The 18,901-nt window shown below is 40.4% G+C and overlaps 2 protein-coding genes and 5 non-coding genes across 9 annotated transcripts; 1 reads left to right on the forward strand and 6 right to left on the reverse strand.

Annotated features, from left to right (window-relative positions):
• Positions 1 to 236: 236 nt before the first annotated feature.
• RPL4 (ribosomal protein L4) lies at positions 237 to 6,211 on the reverse strand. Its single transcript, XM_063346601.1, has 10 exons — positions 6,059 to 6,211; positions 4,443 to 4,614; positions 3,285 to 3,391; positions 2,708 to 2,846; positions 2,202 to 2,326; positions 1,729 to 1,858; positions 1,146 to 1,302; positions 865 to 948; positions 520 to 640; positions 237 to 437 (listed from the first exon to the last, which is right to left on the reverse strand). Exons 1-10 carry the CDS (start codon positions 6,059 to 6,061, stop codon positions 321 to 323), a joined length of 1,155 nt encoding a protein of 384 aa, XP_063202671.1. The 5' UTR covers positions 6,062 to 6,211; the 3' UTR covers positions 237 to 320.
• On the reverse strand, positions 1,613 to 1,683 carry LOC134521251 (small nucleolar RNA SNORD18). The gene has a single exon (XR_010072708.1). It is a non-coding gene; the product is annotated as a small nucleolar RNA SNORD18 (small nucleolar RNA).
• Positions 1,930 to 1,996, reverse strand: LOC134521252 (small nucleolar RNA SNORD18). The gene has a single exon (XR_010072709.1). It is a non-coding gene; the product is annotated as a small nucleolar RNA SNORD18 (small nucleolar RNA).
• Positions 2,911 to 3,010, reverse strand: LOC134521238 (small nucleolar RNA SNORD16). The gene has a single exon (XR_010072696.1). It is a non-coding gene; the product is annotated as a small nucleolar RNA SNORD16 (small nucleolar RNA).
• On the reverse strand, positions 3,472 to 3,543 carry LOC134521250 (small nucleolar RNA SNORD18). The gene has a single exon (XR_010072707.1). It is a non-coding gene; the product is annotated as a small nucleolar RNA SNORD18 (small nucleolar RNA).
• Positions 4,686 to 4,786, reverse strand: LOC134521239 (small nucleolar RNA SNORD16). The gene has a single exon (XR_010072697.1). It is a non-coding gene; the product is annotated as a small nucleolar RNA SNORD16 (small nucleolar RNA).
• ZWILCH (zwilch kinetochore protein) lies at positions 5,852 to 18,459 on the forward strand. 3 transcript variants are annotated; one of them, XM_063346600.1, is made up of 18 exons: positions 5,852 to 5,944; positions 6,762 to 6,813; positions 8,547 to 8,642; positions 8,753 to 8,871; positions 9,569 to 9,765; positions 10,255 to 10,334; positions 10,646 to 10,801; positions 11,046 to 11,117; positions 11,453 to 11,546; positions 12,084 to 12,139; positions 13,443 to 13,545; positions 14,059 to 14,138; positions 14,358 to 14,514; positions 15,496 to 15,524; positions 15,917 to 16,053; positions 16,346 to 16,441; positions 16,531 to 16,649; positions 17,316 to 18,459. In XM_063346600.1, the coding sequence occupies exons 3-18, from the start codon at positions 8,619 to 8,621 to the stop codon at positions 17,405 to 17,407; spliced, it is 1,611 nt and encodes a 536-aa protein (XP_063202670.1). In that variant the 5' UTR covers positions 5,852 to 5,944; positions 6,762 to 6,813; positions 8,547 to 8,618; the 3' UTR covers positions 17,408 to 18,459. The 3 variants fall into 3 exon arrangements, with proteins under 3 accessions (XP_063202670.1, XP_063202669.1, XP_063202668.1); XM_063346599.1 differs by lacking the exon at positions 5,852 to 5,944 and adding an exon at positions 6,357 to 6,615; XM_063346598.1 differs by lacking the exon at positions 5,852 to 5,944 and having other exon boundaries at positions 6,357 to 6,813.
• Positions 18,460 to 18,901: the final 442 nt, after the last annotated feature.

Genomic DNA, 18,901 nt, shown 5'->3' on the forward strand with positions numbered 1-18,901 from the left:
CGCCGGGCCCCGCCCCCGCCTGACGTCACGCCGACACCATTTGCAGCTTTCCGGGCAGCCGCTGCCCCCGCGCGGCCGCTCTGCGTCAGGGCCCCGCGCGGGAGCGCCCGAGGTAGGGAACGGCTAAATCCCGGCCCAGCGGCGTCGGGAGGCGGCAGCGCCCGTCCCGCTTCCACTCATCCCGAACAGCTTCCCTTCCCCAACGCGCCGAGAAACCACAACAGACACGTGCGACGTCATTTCTCGGTTCCAACAGAATTTATTGGTTGCAAAGCCCCAGCCGTTTCCTGACCCGAAGTGGACGAGGCAGCGCACGGGGTTCACGCTTCGGCCTTGGCCTCGGTGGCCGCCTTGGTGGGCTCTGGCTTGGTCTGGGCTGGTGCCTTGGCCGCCAGCTTGGCCTTGGCCTTGGCCCTCCTCTCCTCCTTCAGCTTGTGCTAGAAGAGACACAGAAGCATCAGCACCTCAGCTAAGGACTAAAGACAATTTCACCCCCTACCGGCTTCTGTGCTCACTCACGTTTTGCGCGTGGCGCAGAATGGTGTTGCGGCGCATCGTCTTGGCGTAGGGGTTCAGCTTGATCATGATTCTCAGATTCTTCAGCGGGTTCTTCTTCAGGACTCTGCGGTGAATCTTCTTCCTGCAAAGAACAGACAGGGATCGCCCTCTCATTTCACAGTACGAGTTCTGCTAGATTTCCGCTGAAATTTGGGGAACTGCAATTCCTAGTATTTGTACCCAGAAACTAAAGAAACCCCATCCCCATCTGACATCCCCCCGCAGAGATTTCTGATCTCACAAAGCCTTGCCCTTGGCAATTTCTCAAGAGACTGCACTTGGCGCTTGTTAGGGGAAAGTGATTACTTGGGAGCACGCAGTGCCTTCTGGATTTCCTGGCTTCTCATGATTCTTCCAATGTCCGTATTGGTCATCTTGTGCATGGGCAGGCTGCGAAACAAAGATCAGAGTGTGAGTCGGGTGAAAAAACATGGTCTTATGGCTTGAGAAAAGCGTCACTCAACCCAGGACACACGGCCCATTCAATGAAACGAGGCTTTTAGGAAAAAGCACTAGCATTCATTTGCCACCTCGTGACAGAAGAGCCCACGACACGACAGGGTTTTACCCAGCTGGGCTGCGCTTACTTGTAGTCGCTCTTCAGGGTGGCAGCTTTGCGCCAGGTGCCGTACAAATCGTCCAGCTTGCGGAAGGCGCTTTCTGTCCAAATGCAGAAACGCCCGACGTGGCCCCCGGGAGCAAGTCTCAGCAGGTTGAGCTTGTTCACATCAAGGAGAGTAATTCCTGTAGAAAAACAGGCAAACACACACTCGTGATTCAAATCGAGGAACGCAGGACTTAAGAAATAAACAGAGAAAGCACACAGGAACAGACAGAGGCTTAGCAGCTTTTACATTACAGGCTTACATACCCCTATATATAAAAATCTATTAATTTTTAAAAAATAATAGTCTTTTTCAAGCAACAAACTTGACAGACTTGTTTTTAACTGCTCCAAATGCAGTTTAGAGTTGGCAACAGCTATAACATTTGTCATAAACATCCTCAACATCACCAAAACAGACTCTGAGAAAGAACATGTCAGCTACTTCAGCAAGTCAGAACTTCCACAAAATCATGTGTTTCAGAAACACGGACCAATGAAGTGGAATCTCATCATTCTAGGCCGTCTCCCAGCACAAGAGCAAGCGTGCCTCAAGTTCAAGTTACCTGGGATGTTCCGGAAAGCTCTGATGATACCATTGTCCTCATTGTAGATGATGCAGGGTCCCCTGCGCTGGATGCGACGGCGATTCCTCATTTTACCCTTTCCGGCCCGCATACGCTGGGAGGCATAAACCTATAAGAACATCCAACTTGTGAATATCCAAAATTGTCCAAATCCCACTAATAAGACACAACAAAACTGCTTTAGTCAGAACTTCACAATCATCACTGCTTATCTGCAACACGGACCGTGAGAAGTTCATCATTCTTAAGAGTCAAGGAAAAAAAGCTATTAACATTAATCGACACCGAAATGAAGACAGCTAAATGGAGTAAAGCAGCACACTAAGAAGTTTACTTTGCTTAAACTCTTTTTTACAGTTTCTTGTAGTTTTATTACCAAGGGATTTCTAGCAGCAATGTCAGAGTCAAATCATTTGTGTTTTGCTCCTACGAACGTACCTGTAGCCACTCACCTTTTTGATGTCATTCCAAGCTTTAAGCTTCTTAAGGAGGAGAACAGCTTCCTTGGTTTTCTTGTAACTCTCAACTTTGTCCTCAACCACCAGAGGAAGTTCTGGAATCTCCTCAATGCGGTGGCCTAGAGAGGATTTTACAAGACACTAAGTTACCCACTGATCTTGGCTGTACGCGTTTCTCGAGGTTAATGCCTTGTGTATTCAGAAATGATACAACATCAGAAACAGCAGAAATTAAATTCATGGTCTCGTATGCAGGCACAGTAACCACAGCAGTGAGGTTTCAGCAGAGTTCTGTGGGTCTGCCTCAGACAGTACTTTCTGTACCCGAGCAAATACTAAGCAAATCTTTGGCTTCCACCAACAGAAATCAAACCAAACTTCAACTCTTTAAAAGAGAATTTACTCTGAATGTTCCTTGTGGATGACTAATCACGTAACTACTGATACTGCTCAGGCAATGCAAAGCTGCAGGCAAACACTTCCAGAGGCAGAATTCCCACCTTTAGACATGACCAGTGCTGGAAGAGCAGACGCTGCCAGAGCGGAACAGATGGCGTAACGCTTTTGAGTCGTATTCACTCTACGGTGCCAGCGTCGCCAAGTCTTGGTTGGGGCAAACATGCGGCCTCCGCGACACATCTACACATCGACAGTTAAGAACAACCTTTTTGAAGCTTCTTTTCTAGTGCGAGACTCTAATCCTTGCTCAGTGTTACTTGTTCGTCAACCATCTGTACCAGTACACTGACAGCAGGCAACTGTCACTGAGCACAGAGTAAGACGCAAATTACGACATCATGGCAAGACAGTACACATCGGGAGATTCAAGATATCCACCACTTTCGCAGTGGGGGGGAGGGAATCAATGAAAGCCTCTGTTCATTAAAGCAAGTCTGAATTTGCATACAGAAGTTCCAACCACATTACAGATTTCTCAAACCTGGTGGTCCAGAGCACTGTAGGTAGCCATTACCCCAAGCAGAAGACTCCATTTCACATTTAGATACTTGAAAATCATTTTTCTGCTTGATGAGGTCATCTTTACACCCAATGCAAGCAGCAGTGATGAAAGGATACGTTTCCAAAGGCACCCTGGCCAGAGCGGTGAGTTCCACCACCTCGTACTCGAGGAATACGAGCAACAGCTCTCCCAGTACCCCAGGATTCGGCACTGGTCTGATGACCTGCAACAGAATGATTTTAATTCAGATGGTGACAACACCGCAATTTTCTCAAAGTCACAGATATGCAGAATTCAAGACCACCAATCAGAACTTCCACTGTTATCATGTGTTTCAGAAACACGGACCAATGAAGTGGAATCTCATCATTTCAGCAAAAAAGATCCCCATCAGGATTTGTTAATCCATAAATTAACTCTTACCATATTAAAAATCTGCTTAGGTCAGAATCAAGTACATTAACATACCGATTTCTAAGCCTGATCCTCAATTCGGAGGTCTGAATTGGCACTGCTGTTCCTACTGTGTTTAAATGTTTATGTGAAACACTGTTGGACATAAGCTCGAAAATGCATGTTCCTGGCTTAAATTTCTTGGAAAGCAGTAGCTGCTTGCACCTACAAGCTTCTGAAGCAACTCTAACAAATCACAGAATCGCAGAATGGCAGGGTGGGAAGGGCCCTCTGGAGATCACCCAGTCCCACCCCCTGCCAGCGCAGGGTCACCCACAGCAGGTGGCACAGGGACGCCTCCAGGCGGGGTTGGGATGTCTCCAGAGACTCCCCCACCTCTCTGGGCAGCCTGTGCCAGGGCTCTGCCACCCTCAAAGGAAAGAAGTTCCTCCTCTTGTTTAGTGCAAATGCTCGCATTTACACAGATTTCTTCTTGGCAAATACCTCAGGTGGTCAACATGGAGCAGGGATGATAAAGTGCGGGTTTTCACCAGAGTTTTCCGCCTGCTACACTTTCAGACGTTTTGTGGAATGTAGATTCCACTTGAGGACCTAGGCACCACCATTTCAGGTAGGACACCAGAGTACTCCAAGACTTTTACAACACCTCGCTGTTCTCCAGAACAATAAAAACTTCTATTTCATACAGTTTCAAGTCAGATTGTTAATAACCATAACAGCTGCCCTACTTTCTATACAGAATCCCACTGAACAGCACAGTTCAGTGCACTTAGTTCTAATCTTGTTTCTATTTTAGCCCACTGATATTAAAATCCAAGGCTAATGCAAGGATTTCTGTCCGTTTTGTGGTCTAGCCATACCTGCAAGTTCACTGACAGCGTAGGGCTGCCTGTTGTTCTTGCGCAAATTGGTGTGAACGAAGTTCACAACATCAGGGCGAATGGGAGCCTTGAACACAGCAGGCAAGGTGACATTCTTGCCTGATGCTTCCCCCTTCTCAGAGTAGACAGATATTAATGGTCGAGCACAAGCCTGAAAAAGAAAGAGGGAAAAATCTTAAGCACAAGTAAAGTAAATTGCTATCATTGAAATCCATCAAATATTGCTCAGAATGAAGGGGTCTTCAGTTCAACAGCGCCAGCACACTGACAGCAGGCAACTGTCGCTGAACACTGGATAAGACGCAAATTACATCATCACAGCAATAATTTTTGCTTAACACAGTGCTCCACAGGACAACCCCCATTCAGAACACAATACCTGAGGTTTGAAATTCAATAGATTTCCAACCTATTCGGATAAAATTAATCTAGAATTGAATCCCTGGGCTCTTTAGTAACACCTTCTAAACTACTTCCCACCTGCTATTAAAAAGCCTATATAAAACCCACCTGTATCAATTCAGTTTATTATTTTGTTATTTAGACTATGTATAACAGCTGAAGTGCTGTAACCACCTTCTGAAATACAATATAGAGACTCACAATGACTACAAGCAAGCAAACTAAGCATCAGAGTGAACTTTTTGGGAAGTCTGGGCCCTCTGAACAATCCCTGGTGCCTCAGAATTGTGAGGTGAAAAATTCAACAGCACCTTTCAAAAAACTGAAAAAAAAGTCAAATAGCTTGCCAGTCTGAATGGCACCCTTTAAAATACATCTTTTAGCATTACACTTTGTCGATAAATTAATAGCTCATGGCAATAATATAGGCAAAGTATCTTCCTTTCCCATCCACAATTCATTTCAGAAGGATTAAAAATACTACAAAATTAATGAGCTAATAGCAATGAAAATACTATCTGTGTTTCTAACGCTTGTCACTAGCAAGGCACTGACCCCTGAAGTTAGTGCAGAGACCCCAACACAAACAAGAACAAAGTTTACCAGGGTGAAAGGACCAGAACACAATCTGAAATATATTAGCAGGAGAAGTTGGTCATTTGCAACCTGGCTCCAGACCAAGGCCTTTAAAAGCCTGTTGCAGACCAAAAATAATAATAAAATAAGTTTAAAAAAAAATTTGAAATGGGTATTACAGAAACCGGTTTTTTAACTCTATCTGAGCTCAAAAGTTTCTGTGTGGCTCTGTTTAGCTTTAGAGAAATACGTGACAAAAATGAAAACGCCCTGCCAGCAGGCGCTGCGGGCCCCATCTCCCACACTGCCGAGGAAAGGCTGGCTTCCAGCGGACCAGGCCAAGCTCTCAGCCGCGACCCCCTCTGCGGCCCACCCCGGCCCCCCTTCAGCCCTCCCGCCGGCCCCGGCCTCCCCACACCAGCTCCACGCGGCACCAAGCGCTGACGGCTCCAAAATGGCGGCCGCCCGGCTGCCCCACGCCACCAGCCCTCGGACTGCCCGCGGTACGGCTCTGACCGCCTCGCCTGGCTCCCGCCGGCCTCGACCCACTACCCGCCCCAGATCACCGGCGGCCGCAGCCCCGATCCCTCCGGGCCCGCCGCGGCCCCGCGCCTCACCATGGTGGCGGTGGCGGAGCCTCTCGTGCTCCCGCCCGTCTCCGCCGCAGCCCCCACCGGAAAAGGAAGGACTCGCCACTCTCCCTTCGTTATGAGCGATGTCCTTCCGCACCCTGTCCATCGCCTTCTACGGCGCCGCCCGCTCGACTCCCGGCCCCGGCCTCAGCCCGAGCCCCTTCGCGTACGCCGCGACCCGCGGTGCCGAGCCCGCTCCCTCCCGGCGCCTCCATTCCTCTCGGTCGCCTCCCAAACCGGGGGACTCTTTTTCTGGCGGAGGGATTCATCGTGACCAGTTGTTCACTCGCAGAAATTATACAATTTTTTTAGGGATTCTTCTTTTTTTTTTTTTTTTTATGTGGGGGCGCCCGGGGAGAATAAATATAAATAAAACCTACTTTTTGGGGAAAAGAAGAATATTATTTTTGCTTTTCCTGGGCACCCCGCCCCGGATGTAGTGCCGGGGGTAGGGCGAGGCGCGCGGTTCGGTTGAGGCGGGCGGCGATGGCTGAGGAGCGGCGGCGGCGGGCGGCGGCCGGGCTGTACGGCTGCCTCCGCCGGTGGGTCCCGGCCCCGCCGCTGGGGGAGCCGGCTGGGGCTCCTCTGTTAGACCCGCGTTGGTTTTGTTTATGCAGTTAGGCTTACTGTTTAGTGAGGAACGCAGGGGAGAAACTTTCTGTACTTTAACGTTTTGTGTTTCTTTCAGAATATATGAAGAAGGAAAGGAAGGTATCTCTGAACATCTGTATCTCTGCGAGGTAAATACGTGAAAATACAGTCGTGTAAGCTGAGCCTGGATGTTTAAAACGGGCAGCTATTGTAGAGAGATGGGGGCTGACCTCTTCTCCCTGGTGACAAGTGATAGGACGAGGGGAAACGGGTTCAAGTTGCGTCAGGGGAGGTTTAGATTGGATATTAGGAGACATTTTTACACTGAAAGGGTTATTAAACATTGGAATAGGCTGCCCAGGGAGGTGGTGGATTCACCATCTCTGGAGGTGTTTAAAAAAAGGGTAGATGGGGCACTGAGGGACATGGTTTAGAAGTGGCTCTTGTCAGGGTAGGCTAAAGGTTGGACTCGATGATCTTAAAGGTCCCTTCCAACCTCAACGATTCTATGATTCTATGATATCAGGTAAAAGGGGGAGTTTACCTCAGCAGCGCCCCTTCAGAGCTGCCCCTCCCTCAGGACGGAGGGGCAGACCCGGTACCTGAGGGCCGCTCTCCCGGGGGCAGCGCCAGCCCTCGCCTCTCTGCTCGTTCCTGCCGCCCGCCTGATTTTTTGCACCTGTTGACAGTTGATTTGTGTAAAACAATTGTAAAGATCGAATACACGTGAGAGTGTTATAGGTCGTGCGAAGTGCAGAAGGTGGGTGATGGTGCGTGAGGCTGCTGGGGGATGTCCTGGTTTGAGGTAAAACAGAATTAACTTTCTGTTCAGTAATTTTACTTCTTAGCTAAGCCTCTTCTAGCTCTCTGAAATTGTGTGTCGTGCAGAAAACTGTTCGTTCTCAGAGTGGTAAGGCCAGTGCTTATAGTTTATGCTAAGGAATGATATGCAGAGAGACTCTTGCTTATACTCATTGCTGTAACAATTAAGGTCAGCTAACTGTGCTATTTGCCCTGTTGGAGGGTTGGAAGTGGAAAAACATAGAGGGGTCCCACCTGCAGGGAGGAGCAGACCAGACAGGGGACCAACGGGGTATTCCATCCATCTGCCCCATGCTCAGTGTAAAAGCTGTGAGCTTGATATGGTTTTATATCTATTTCATTATTTCCTTTTTATCTTGTTATTAATACTTCATTAAAGTAGTTTAGTTCTTTCTAAACTCATAAATCTCTTTATCTCTCCTACTCCCTTCCTTGGAGTGAGAGGTGATAATAATTTAGAAATAAAATCAGGTGATTATTTAAACATACAGTAATGTGAAAAGCAGACTAGATGTGAAGAATCAAGCAATACTTCTCTGTGTGTGTGCAAAAGTAATGATTGATATTCTTTCATTCTCAAGAACAGGCTTGAGTTATTTAATGTTTCCAAACAGTGTTTAGAGCTCTCATGAGAAATTCAGAGAAGTGATCAGTTGATTTCTAATGTTACTTCAAATGAGTATTTTCCATCCCAGGGATATCTAGTGATTGCAGTTGCTACTTGACAGTCATGATCGCTCATATTTCAGGTTATCTGAAGTTTTGTTCATTGAATCAAACTTCAGTTTCTTGTAGAATCAACCTGTTAGAGATTAAATTTTCTATGTTGGTTAGTTGGAAGTTTTTGCATTTTCATAGTTGATGCAGTTCCACCTATGGTATGCACTAGCTGTGTTTTCTCCTGAAGTAAGAAAGCCTCAGATTTGTGAATGGTTGCAATAGGGTTGGAAAACAATTTGTGGAATTAGTTGATTTTGCAGTTTCTAGTATAAAAAAATTGCTGAAATGCATCATTTGTATATAGCATATTAAGAAGTTTTAATTGTTTTCTTTCTTTCAGACCGATGTAGAGATCTGTTTGATTGGTGGTAGTTGCAAAAGTCCTATTGAAAGATTTTGGAATGGAAATGATATGATATATATTTTGCAGAAAGCAGTAAGTGTGTGTGTTGTTAACTTTTAAAATGTAATCTGGACTTTTGAATTCCCATCAAATGTTTTCACATACCTTGCTTTTTTTGACTTACCTGTGCATTTTTCTTAAAGAGACACAATGAAGAAAGTGACCCAGTGGAAGAATCAAAACCAGATGATACTAGTTATGCCTTGGAGCTTTCACCAAAGGAGAATTCTGGACCAGTGGCTCTATCTGTCAGAACAGCAAAGTAAGTATCAAAGGTCTGCCTCCCCTTTTGGTGTAATTTTCTTTTGGAACTTTTGTCTCTTTTCCTAATATTCAGAACCTGTGTTATTTTCAATCCCCCAAAATTAAATTACTCATTAATTTAGTGAGGAGATGTGACCATTTTGCATCCTGCAAAATGGTCTTGCCTGGCTAAAAGTATTCCTAACAAAGTAGCTAAAGTCAAGGTACTGGAAAAGCACTTGTGACCTGTCCCATTAAGTTAATGGGACTGTCTGAGTGCAGGTGAGGAAAGAAAGCCTACTAAGACTTCAGTGCTTGTTTTTGTAAAGCTTCTGTTAAAATACATAAATAAATAAATATCTGATTGGGGTCTTTGGCTGTTATTAAAATACCAAGGCATGGCACTGAAACATGGTGACTAGTTTGCTTAAATAACTTGCCCTTTTAACATGCTTAAAATGTAAAATTCAATTATGATTTCAGAATCTTTAGTCTAAATTAAAATATATGAAATACATTCTCAGTTATGAAATCTTACTTCTTCCCCTGTGACTTCATTGTTCTACCCGTAAAAAGAGGATTGTAATACTGCATTCTTTTTGTAAAATGATTTGATGCCTGCTAATGAGGCATGGTAGATAGGAGTTAGGTTTTACGTAAGGTAGATTTAGCTATGCTTGCTGGCATCTTATTTTTTTTCCTGTTCATATTTCTAGACAGTTGATTTCCTTATATGCAATGGTACAAAATCCAAACATGAGCCACTTGAAGACAGGGGAACTGGTTGTGCTTCCTCCCCTCGGGATAAGGTGTGATGGTTCTGATCCTGAGCATACTTATTGGCTTGGAGCTGAGCCTCTCAAAGCTGGAAAAAAAATCACAGGGATCAATTTGTATATGGTTACATGTGACGGTAAGGTTATAAGGTTCCTCATAAAATTAATGAGGAAGGCTTAAAAATGTGGGATTATTGATGTAGTGATGCCGTCTTTGTCCTTTTTGTGATGTTGGCTTGGTGTACTGCTCTATATTCCTTGTTTTAAAAAACAAGAAGGGGAAAAAAAAGAGAGATAGGAAAAGCTGTTTTTAATCCATGCCCTGTGGGGGAAATAACTCTTTAATATACTTAATGCAACAGTGTCAGTGCAGGCCTGCCTTCACTCAGGTGTAATAACTTAGCAAATTGGAATTGCTCCTGTTCAACTTATACAAGCACTGACTCTTACTAAACGTTTATATGTTAACACCATCTATTATTAGCAATAGGATAAATTCAAGAAGAATGTCCGCTTTCTGAAGGACAACACAAGTTGTACTTGGAGAATTTGAGAATTAACTTTAAGTGCCAAATTTGGATTGCCAAATGTTTTTTTTTGATGCTTGCTTTTTTTTTCTTTCCTAGGCCCTACAGCTGATAAAAGCTGTTTTGCAAACCTGGAAGAGCTCATAACGGCACATAAAACGATGCATCATTCATCTATTGTAGGTTTTTATAGTCTGTCATGCCTCTAATCTAAGTTTAAAAACTCTGTTTTTGGATTTATGATACTAGTTTTGGGAAGCTTTATAGATTCTATTTAGAAACTCATCTTGGTTTCTCTATATAATATCTCTTTTGAAGAGTATAATAATCTCTTTTGAAGTTACATTTGAGCTCCCTATGTTGTAATGCATTTGTCTGATGTTAGCCCTTTTTTGTGTGTCTGAAATGCTTTTGCAATTATTTTGCGTGTGTATAAAGCAGCATTGTGGTGTTTTTTATTTTTTTTTATTTTAAAATCTTTTCATTCAAGGTGATGACAAAAGGATCTGCTCAGTATGAACTTCTTAGAGCTGCTGCACTGGAGGACACAATTGTAGAATCCACAAGCAACATATATGTTGATATGACATGGAATACTGTAAATAAGATTCTGGAGACACCCCCACTAACTTCAGCTGCCACTCTGGTAAGTAAAGAAAAAAAAAAAGGCAAACAAACCCAAACTCTTTTCATGGCTTACATCATGACTAGTACAAAGGATAGAAAAGGAGTTTGATTCTTGCCATTTGTGTTTATTATTCTTTATATAAGCAACACAATGTGTTCATAATCTAAATCATAAATTATGCTAATATGCATTTTGCTAATGAACATTTTAGGACAATTGATCTCTAAAGTTCAAAACTGACATAAACTTCTGGAACTTCCAGAATATTACACTGGAGGCTGGGGACCCTGGAAGCCCTGTATATCAGCTATACAGAGAACTGCAGTTTCTCCTTGTAAGTATAAGTGAGAAATTTCAGATTTACATGAAATGGTGATTTTATGTGTTAATAACTCACTTTATTTAAAACTTAATCAGGTGTTTTCAAAGATAACTTTAAGCTTTTATTTGAGCATAAACTTTGAGTTCAGTTTTAGGAATCCTCAATACAAAGAGGACAACTCATGAACACCAAAGCCAGGAAATTCAAGAAGTTTCTAAAGTCATGGTTAGCTGTACAGAGAGAGATACGTGATTCTGGGAGAAGTTAGTCACATTTTGAAGTATGACACATGAAGAACCTCAAACAAGAACTGATTTGTGTTGTTTTGATTTTCACGCTGCCTCTAGGCTTTGTCTGAAGGTTTGAAGACAGGTGTGACCCCGTGGCCTGAGCCCTTAGAGTCTGAATCAGCTGTTGAACAGGTCCAGGAACTTCTGACTGGTAATTGCTGCTTGTTACATGGGGAGAGAGGGATGTCACATTTCACAGAAATAAAAGGAAATTCCACGTAAAATTTTTAAAGTATTAGAATTAGAGATGTTAATTTCTACACTATAAACACCTGCACAAAGCAGTTAAATAGGTTAGTCACTACATCTCTGTCATTTTTGTGTGTCCTAATATCTTGTATAACAGTAATAATTATTTCTTTATAAGATGACACTGTTATGTTTAAAAAGTAATTGAGAGCATTCTGGATGTGCCAAGTTATCTGACGCGTACGTGAACTTCTAACGTGCGAAGTGTCCCTTTGGTGGTGGGGAAAAAATACTTTCGTGACATCTTAAAATGAAGCATCCGAAATTACTGATTCCTTCTGAAAACTGTTGTGAAAAATATGTGTCTTGTCAGAAATTTAAGACATTAGAAAACAAATCTAAAGAGATAATTAATTATGATGTGCCCAGGGATTTATATGATTGCTTTGATGACTTTTTTTTTTCCATAGTGGTGACATTTATTTTTCTCCTCTACTAGAGTTAAAGAACAAGCTGGATAGATTTTGTATATCTGAAAATGAGAACGGAACAGAGGTATAAGCAGTTTCCTACTAATTGCCTTATCTTCTTTCCCTTATAAATGTAGTTATTTCAAATTTTGACTACGTCTTGCGTATTATTCATTTATGTATGTAAATACATAGACAAAAAGATGTAAAGAAAGATAGATCTCTTGATTTCTGTTTCTGCTGTGTAAAAATAATGGAAGAAGGCCTTACTGGCAAAATTAGGAGTTCGATAGCTATTCTCTAATATATTGAAGCCAGCCCACTGTAATTTTTACTTTTAGAAAAACTCCCTGTTTTTTTTCTTATGGTCTACCAGTGTCCATTATACATATTTTGTTATGTGGAGCTATTTTGGTTTGCTTCTTTCCCTTCCTTTTTCACTACAAAAAGCTTGCAAATTGAACTGTATTATACCAATTGCAATTGTGCTCCCTTGTTTTAACCATCGTCTGTCATCTCCTAAATCTACCAATCTCGTGATGTCCTGGTTTCTTCCAGGAACTCTGAACTTTGCACCATTGCATTCTATCACTAATTTGCTTTTCTCGCCTAATTTAATGATTTCAGTCCAATTTAATGTTATCAATTCGATATCTCTCCTTTTTATCTAGAGGTTTATGATATTCTAAAGCAATGGACAATTCAAATTATAAAAATGTCTCTAGTTATATTAAGATTATTTTTTTTTCCCCTTGCAGTCTATAAGAAAAGATTTGGGTCTTTTTGCTATCGAGAGGGAATTTTGTTGATAAGCTAAAAATACAGTGATTTTTGTATCAGCTAAACCAGAAATATTTGGGATCAGGATAACAAGAAAAATAGGTCTTTGTTCTGAGAATCTATGTATGTATTAATTTTGGTCTCCCAGGGTACTGCTAGGTATACATACAGTTATTTAATCATCTATGAGTTCGGTGTAACATAGGTCATGTTCTGAGTTAGCACTTGCTGGTCTGTGTTTTTGCTATTTACCAATGCTCTGTGCGTCGTGCCATTGTACGGTGAAAAGGACCGTCTTTAGCAAAGCAGTTGGTTTTTACTAGACAGTCTGGTTGAGCTTTACTGGGCTATGAGCAACAGCCTTTCTGACAGTAGGCTTCACTTCCTGGTACAAAGATAGCAATTATCCAGTGTGATAATGCTGAAAAGAATTAGTCTCACTTTTAAATAAAAACTACTATGCACTAGGAGCTTCTATGCAGTAGTTTCCCTGGAAAAGGGGAAACATTAGTGATGCATCCAATTTTGATCTCTGGAGAAAATTCGGATTCATAAGGTCTTTGAATCTCAGGCATCCTTTTTTACTTAAGACAAACGAACTCTTTCAGAAAATCAAATGTGACACTGCTGCAGTGGACAGTTCAATAAAATCAGTCTTCAGTGAGCGAGGAGACCTGGATTTTGCTGAACAATTATGGTGCAAAATGAGAAGTAAGCGTATTGTGTTTTTTTGCTCCATCTGTTTTCCTTTAATTCTTCTGTACTCTGTATCTACTATACTATAGTGCTTTCTCAGTGAAATGAATATAAATTTCTCCGAATTTTAGGGACTGACCAGCTCTTCAGAAAATTGTTATCAACAGGTTTTTTCTAAAAGAGCTAACTTTAGGTATGTAGACCAGCATCTAGCAGGAGATCATTTTATTTGGTTGTAAAGGTACTAAACGATTGGTAGTACTCATCTGCTCATCTGAAAACTACTTACCTATAAAATTTTTGTCTTTATAGATCTGAAGGACAATTTTTAAGTTGATAAATCTGCACACAAACTTTATTATTCTTGTAGTGCCACTCACAGTCCTTCAGTAAAATACACTTTATTTATTTATTTATTTTTATCATTCTTTAAATGAAGGGGTTTTGTTCTTGCAAATATGTGTTGACTTAACAGCTGGAGAGAGAACCTGGACTGATAAATAAAATATCGCATCTTTTTTTCTTTAGGTGTCAGTTCCTATCAGGAGTTGGTAGAGTGTTTCACACTGGTCATAAAATCCCTGGAACGTGGTGAGATACAGCCATGGGTATGTATTTGTATTTCACAGTAAATGTTAAAAGTTTGAGTTGTTTAAAGTAGAATATAGTTCTTAGTGCTTAACTGCCCCTCATTTCTGTGTTGTATTTTTTGTAAATTACTTTCACATATCACAGTTCGTCTCTGTTTCCATGGTGTTGTACTTCTAAACAACGTTTATGATGTTTTATACACAGTTACATCACACGAAAACTTTTCTAATTTTTAGATTCATCAAGGGAGTAGCAGTTTGTTAGCTAAATTGATTCAACAGTCTTATCATGGAAAGACAGAGGTCGTTTCCCTCAGTGGTATCACTCCGATTCAAATGGTCTTGGAGATTGGTTTGGATAAGATGAAGAAGGATTATGTCAGTTTTTTCATAGGTAAGCCTGATAACTGTTAACATCATTAGAAATTCAAGAGAAAAGGTATTTGATGCAGGAAACAAAGAAGTCTTTGGTAACCTTGGTCTCACTTCTGCTCTCATCTGTCCTGTATCCAGCCTCCTTAGTAACTGTACTTTGTATATGGTTTCAAAATGTAAAGCATGCATTTGTTTCAAAATAAGTGTCGTTTGCATAACTGTGTATTTCTTTTTCAATTTGAAAAAACCTTTAGGTTGACCTTAAAGTAAAATAAATGCTAGATTTACATAACTGTGGACTGTTCTGTTTTCTTATCTGTTTGCTGTAGGTGATAAAATAAGACCCTTATGCTCTTTCTGTCTTCTCTTTTGTTGCCTACATGGGCTAAAAGGAAATCAGGCAAGGGTATTGATATGTAATAGCTGTGTTTGTACAGTCTGTAGTATTTAGAAAGATATTTTTTTATTATTCTTACATATATATTATACTTGGAACAGAAGCTAGGGTGGAAAGATTTTTGTAAAGTATGTGTTTTCTTGAAAACATTGTGGCTTTGTTTTCAGTGTTGTAAATTTATTTTTTTTCTGAATCTGTGGGAGGGGTTTCTGTTTTACCTTTGTTGTTACCCACCTCGTTTTCATTCATCTCTTCATTTCTTTTTTTTGTTTTGTCATCCTATTTTCATTCTTTGTTTCATTTGCTTTTTTATTTTCACTATTTGTAAATCTATATGTCCCAAGGAGGGTGGTTGTCTCAAAAGATATGGTAGGTTTCTTCATTGTGCAGCCTTGGTGGTAAATAAAATAATGCCTCTACCATGCTGCTTAATAGTTTTTTTTGCTTGTTTTGAATGAGTAATTATGTCAATAAGTAACAGGGCAGTCCTAGTGACTTTGCGCTTTTCTTTGGTAGAATTCCCTGTTTTGAACACCTGAATGTTGCTTATATTTCATCCGGCACTATGTAGTAAATTTAATTATTTCCCTGTTTGTTTTTCAGGCCAGGAACTTGCAACATTAACCTACTTGGTGAGATGCTTTAATTTTTTTTTATTTATTTTTTTTACTCTGAAAGCGGTATAAAGTAGAGCACACTTAGCTGATGGTGGGCTGCAAGTCATATCGTTCCTATAGGCTGAGAAACCGAATTACAAATCATGAGGATGGAACAATATACTGCAGAAATGTCATTATGTTTTTTTCTTATTCATATATTATTTCCTAGGTATCTGATCCAGATCGTTGTCAGGCAGAGCAGTGAACTTTGGTAGCATGAAACTTTGTTCTGAGTCTACTGGGCCATTCTTAAAATTTTGGCTTCTCAAAAGAAGCAGGAAAATTGTTTTAGTATATTGAGTGTATGTTGTGTGTCTGTAGAAGTTGAGGGTCCAGTTAGGAGTGGAAGCTCTTTGCTGTTGCAGGACTACTTCATTTCCACATCAGTAGATCTACAAGAACAAGTTCATCGTGTTCAAAAGCTTCACCATATGCTGGAAATAATGGTCAGCTGTACGGTCTTACTTCAGTTTAAACATGAGAACCTCTTCCCTTTGACACAGTAAGTACTTCATTTTTACTTCTTGCTCTTTAAATGACAATAACAAATAGATTATCTTTGACAGTTGTAAAGAAACTCTTCAAAAAAAGAAAAGCAGCCCTCCATAATGTTGATGATTGAGGCTGCAGAAGTAGCAGTTGGATCTTCCTGTTAAATTTTGCTTTGTGACTAAAATTTTAAAAAAAAGGAAGTTGTAAAATCTGAGAGTATAGTTAATTTTGCACGAGGTTTATGCAGTGTTGCGCAAGCATTTCTCCAAAGAAAGTCAGTAACTAGTTGATTTCTATCGTAGAATTTGCATGAAGTATTATAAGGAAAACCCTCTAAATGAGAAGCACGTGTTTCAACTGCCGATCAGACCAGCAGTGGTCAAGAAGTTCTGTCAAAAGTAAGAGAAACTTCAATCTTTGCAGCATTAACATTCAGATGTGACTGAATACCTGACTGAATTTTGACATTTCTCAATTATTCTATCAGTGATGACCCAGAAATATGGAAGGTGGACATAAGTAGTGGGCACGGACAGAAGGAGGTTAGAACAACATGGCAAGTTAGTACTAATCCTCCGGTTGAACATATGACATCAAACAATACAGGTGAGGAATGTTTGTGGTGAAATGAAATAATGAAAGTACGCATTTCCAATTCAGTTTTTGTACTGGGTTCTGAACTTTTTCTTACTCGCATCTTCAGCAAAAGCAAAATGATGTTTTGTCTTTTAATGAAAAGGTGATGTATTGTTTATAGAATGTAAAAGATTTTTACAAAGTAGTGACTCTCTATCTTCTCATCTTTGCTGAGTTATGTTTTTTAGAGTTAAAATGACAGTTCCAAATATGATGTGATTGTTACTTATTTTATACAATTATCTTGTAACTTATGTCTAAAATTTTTGCCAATGTATCTGAGAATGGGTTTGAAGAGAAATTTAGCTGGTATTGAATGCTGGCCTCTAGTCAGAGAAGCAAGCAGGTGCTAAGGAGAGAAGGCATGCCGTGCTGCAATCAAATGCAGAACAAGTGAAAAAGCATGAGAGGGGGAAGAATTAAGCATGTAGGCCGATACAGAAGTAGCTTGCCTGTTTGGGGTGAGGTTATACAGGGCAATGCTTTGGTAAAGCTTCCCTGTCATTCTCAATTTTTTGTCATGAAGTGCTTCTTTCGGTAAAACTGAGGCTTTGAAACCGGTTCTTGAAGCTGCTACACGAACAATGTATTTCTGAGAATAGTGGCTAATCACATCTTTTTCTTTTGTCTATGCAGGTCTCTTTTCCGACTCCACAGTTAATGGAAGCAGTGAAGAAAGAATGTATTACATTGCAATGGCTAAGTGCAGTCAGGTGCATTTCACATAAATGCGTGTTACTCCACAGGCAGGCACTTGACAGGTACAGTGAAGGGGAAAGTTCAGTATTATCAGTGTCCCAACAGTATATTTAGAAACACTCTGTCATTGGAAGAACAGTACATCTTACTGAGTTATTTGCTTTAGTATTCTTGAAGTCTGACATACACAGCCGTGATTCACCTGTGCACATCTAGTTTTTTATAAATGTTGTGCAATTATGAATGTACAGTGTAATTATTTTGAAAATATAGTAGATATTTTTGTTCGTATATTTACAAACATTCAATAAAGTTCTGCACTTTGGGGTTTTCCATTTTATTTTTATTCATTAAGAATTCAATCAGACACAGTTCAAAGTATGAATTATCTTAACCCAACAAAACAAGCAATATTGTCATGTTTTCCTGGTCTCAGGTGACATCACATCATCCAGATATATTTGGAAAGCTGTTCATCCAGGGCATTGTGAACTTCTGACAGTTCAATTTTCTTTGTCCCTGTATTTATATTTTGGAGTATTCTTGGATATACTTCTTTTTCCTCTTCAGATTCATTTTTTTCCATCAATACAAAGTGAATTATTTTAATGGTGTTGTCTTGTATACTTTTGCATAATGTTTTGAAAAAAATGTTCAGTATAATTGGCTGGGCATAATCATTTAAATATATTGGGATGACAGTTGCATATGTTCTTATGTTGATTAGATATGTATGTAACATTTTGGTAGTGTCATTTTAAACAATTACATAGCATAGTATATGATGATTAAATAATTTGAGACAGAAATGTTTTGCATAAAAGAAACTATTAACTATTGATAAGTAAGAATAAGGAAAACCCCAATATTCATGCTTTTTACAAACTGTAAAATTCTATCACTTCTGGTTTCTCCTCAGTAAATCTTATTTCTTACCCCTCTCCTAATAGTACAGATTAATAACTGTCAGTTTAATAGCCTTTGTAGAGAAGCTAAGAACAAGGTCCTTTCTTGGATTTATGTACTGCTACTCTGCATGCAGTATATGCACGTTCAGTCTTGAAAATACAGTGCAAGATAAATAGGAAGCTTGGTTGTTGCTTTGCTTTAGAGGAATAATTTCAAGCACAACAGAAGGACAAATACAGCCAGATGGCCGTATTCTGGAACAATTTTTTTTATAATCATATACTTAACTTGCTCCTACTCCTACCTGCAGTAGAAGTGAATTTGAGGCGGAATATTACATTCTGGAAGTGCTTCGATTACTTATAATACACATTTCTGTGTGTAATATATTATAAAGTTGTATGAGGTAAATCTAGTTCCCTGCAAACAAAACTAGAGAGATAAGAGTCTTTGGTTTAAATCTGACTCAGTAGTTGTCATCTTTGATTAATCACTTCAAATAATTCTCCACACCTAAATAATAAGGCAGACATTATCCTGACTTCTAGACATAAATAATAAGTTAATGTTTGAGCAGTGCTCTTGGAATATTTAAATCCTGTTCTCTTTTAAAA

The sequence above is a fragment of the Chroicocephalus ridibundus genome, chromosome 9 (assembly GCF_963924245.1).
Source record: "Chroicocephalus ridibundus chromosome 9, bChrRid1.1, whole genome shotgun sequence".
Lineage (NCBI taxonomy): Eukaryota > Metazoa > Chordata > Aves > Charadriiformes > Laridae > Chroicocephalus > Chroicocephalus ridibundus.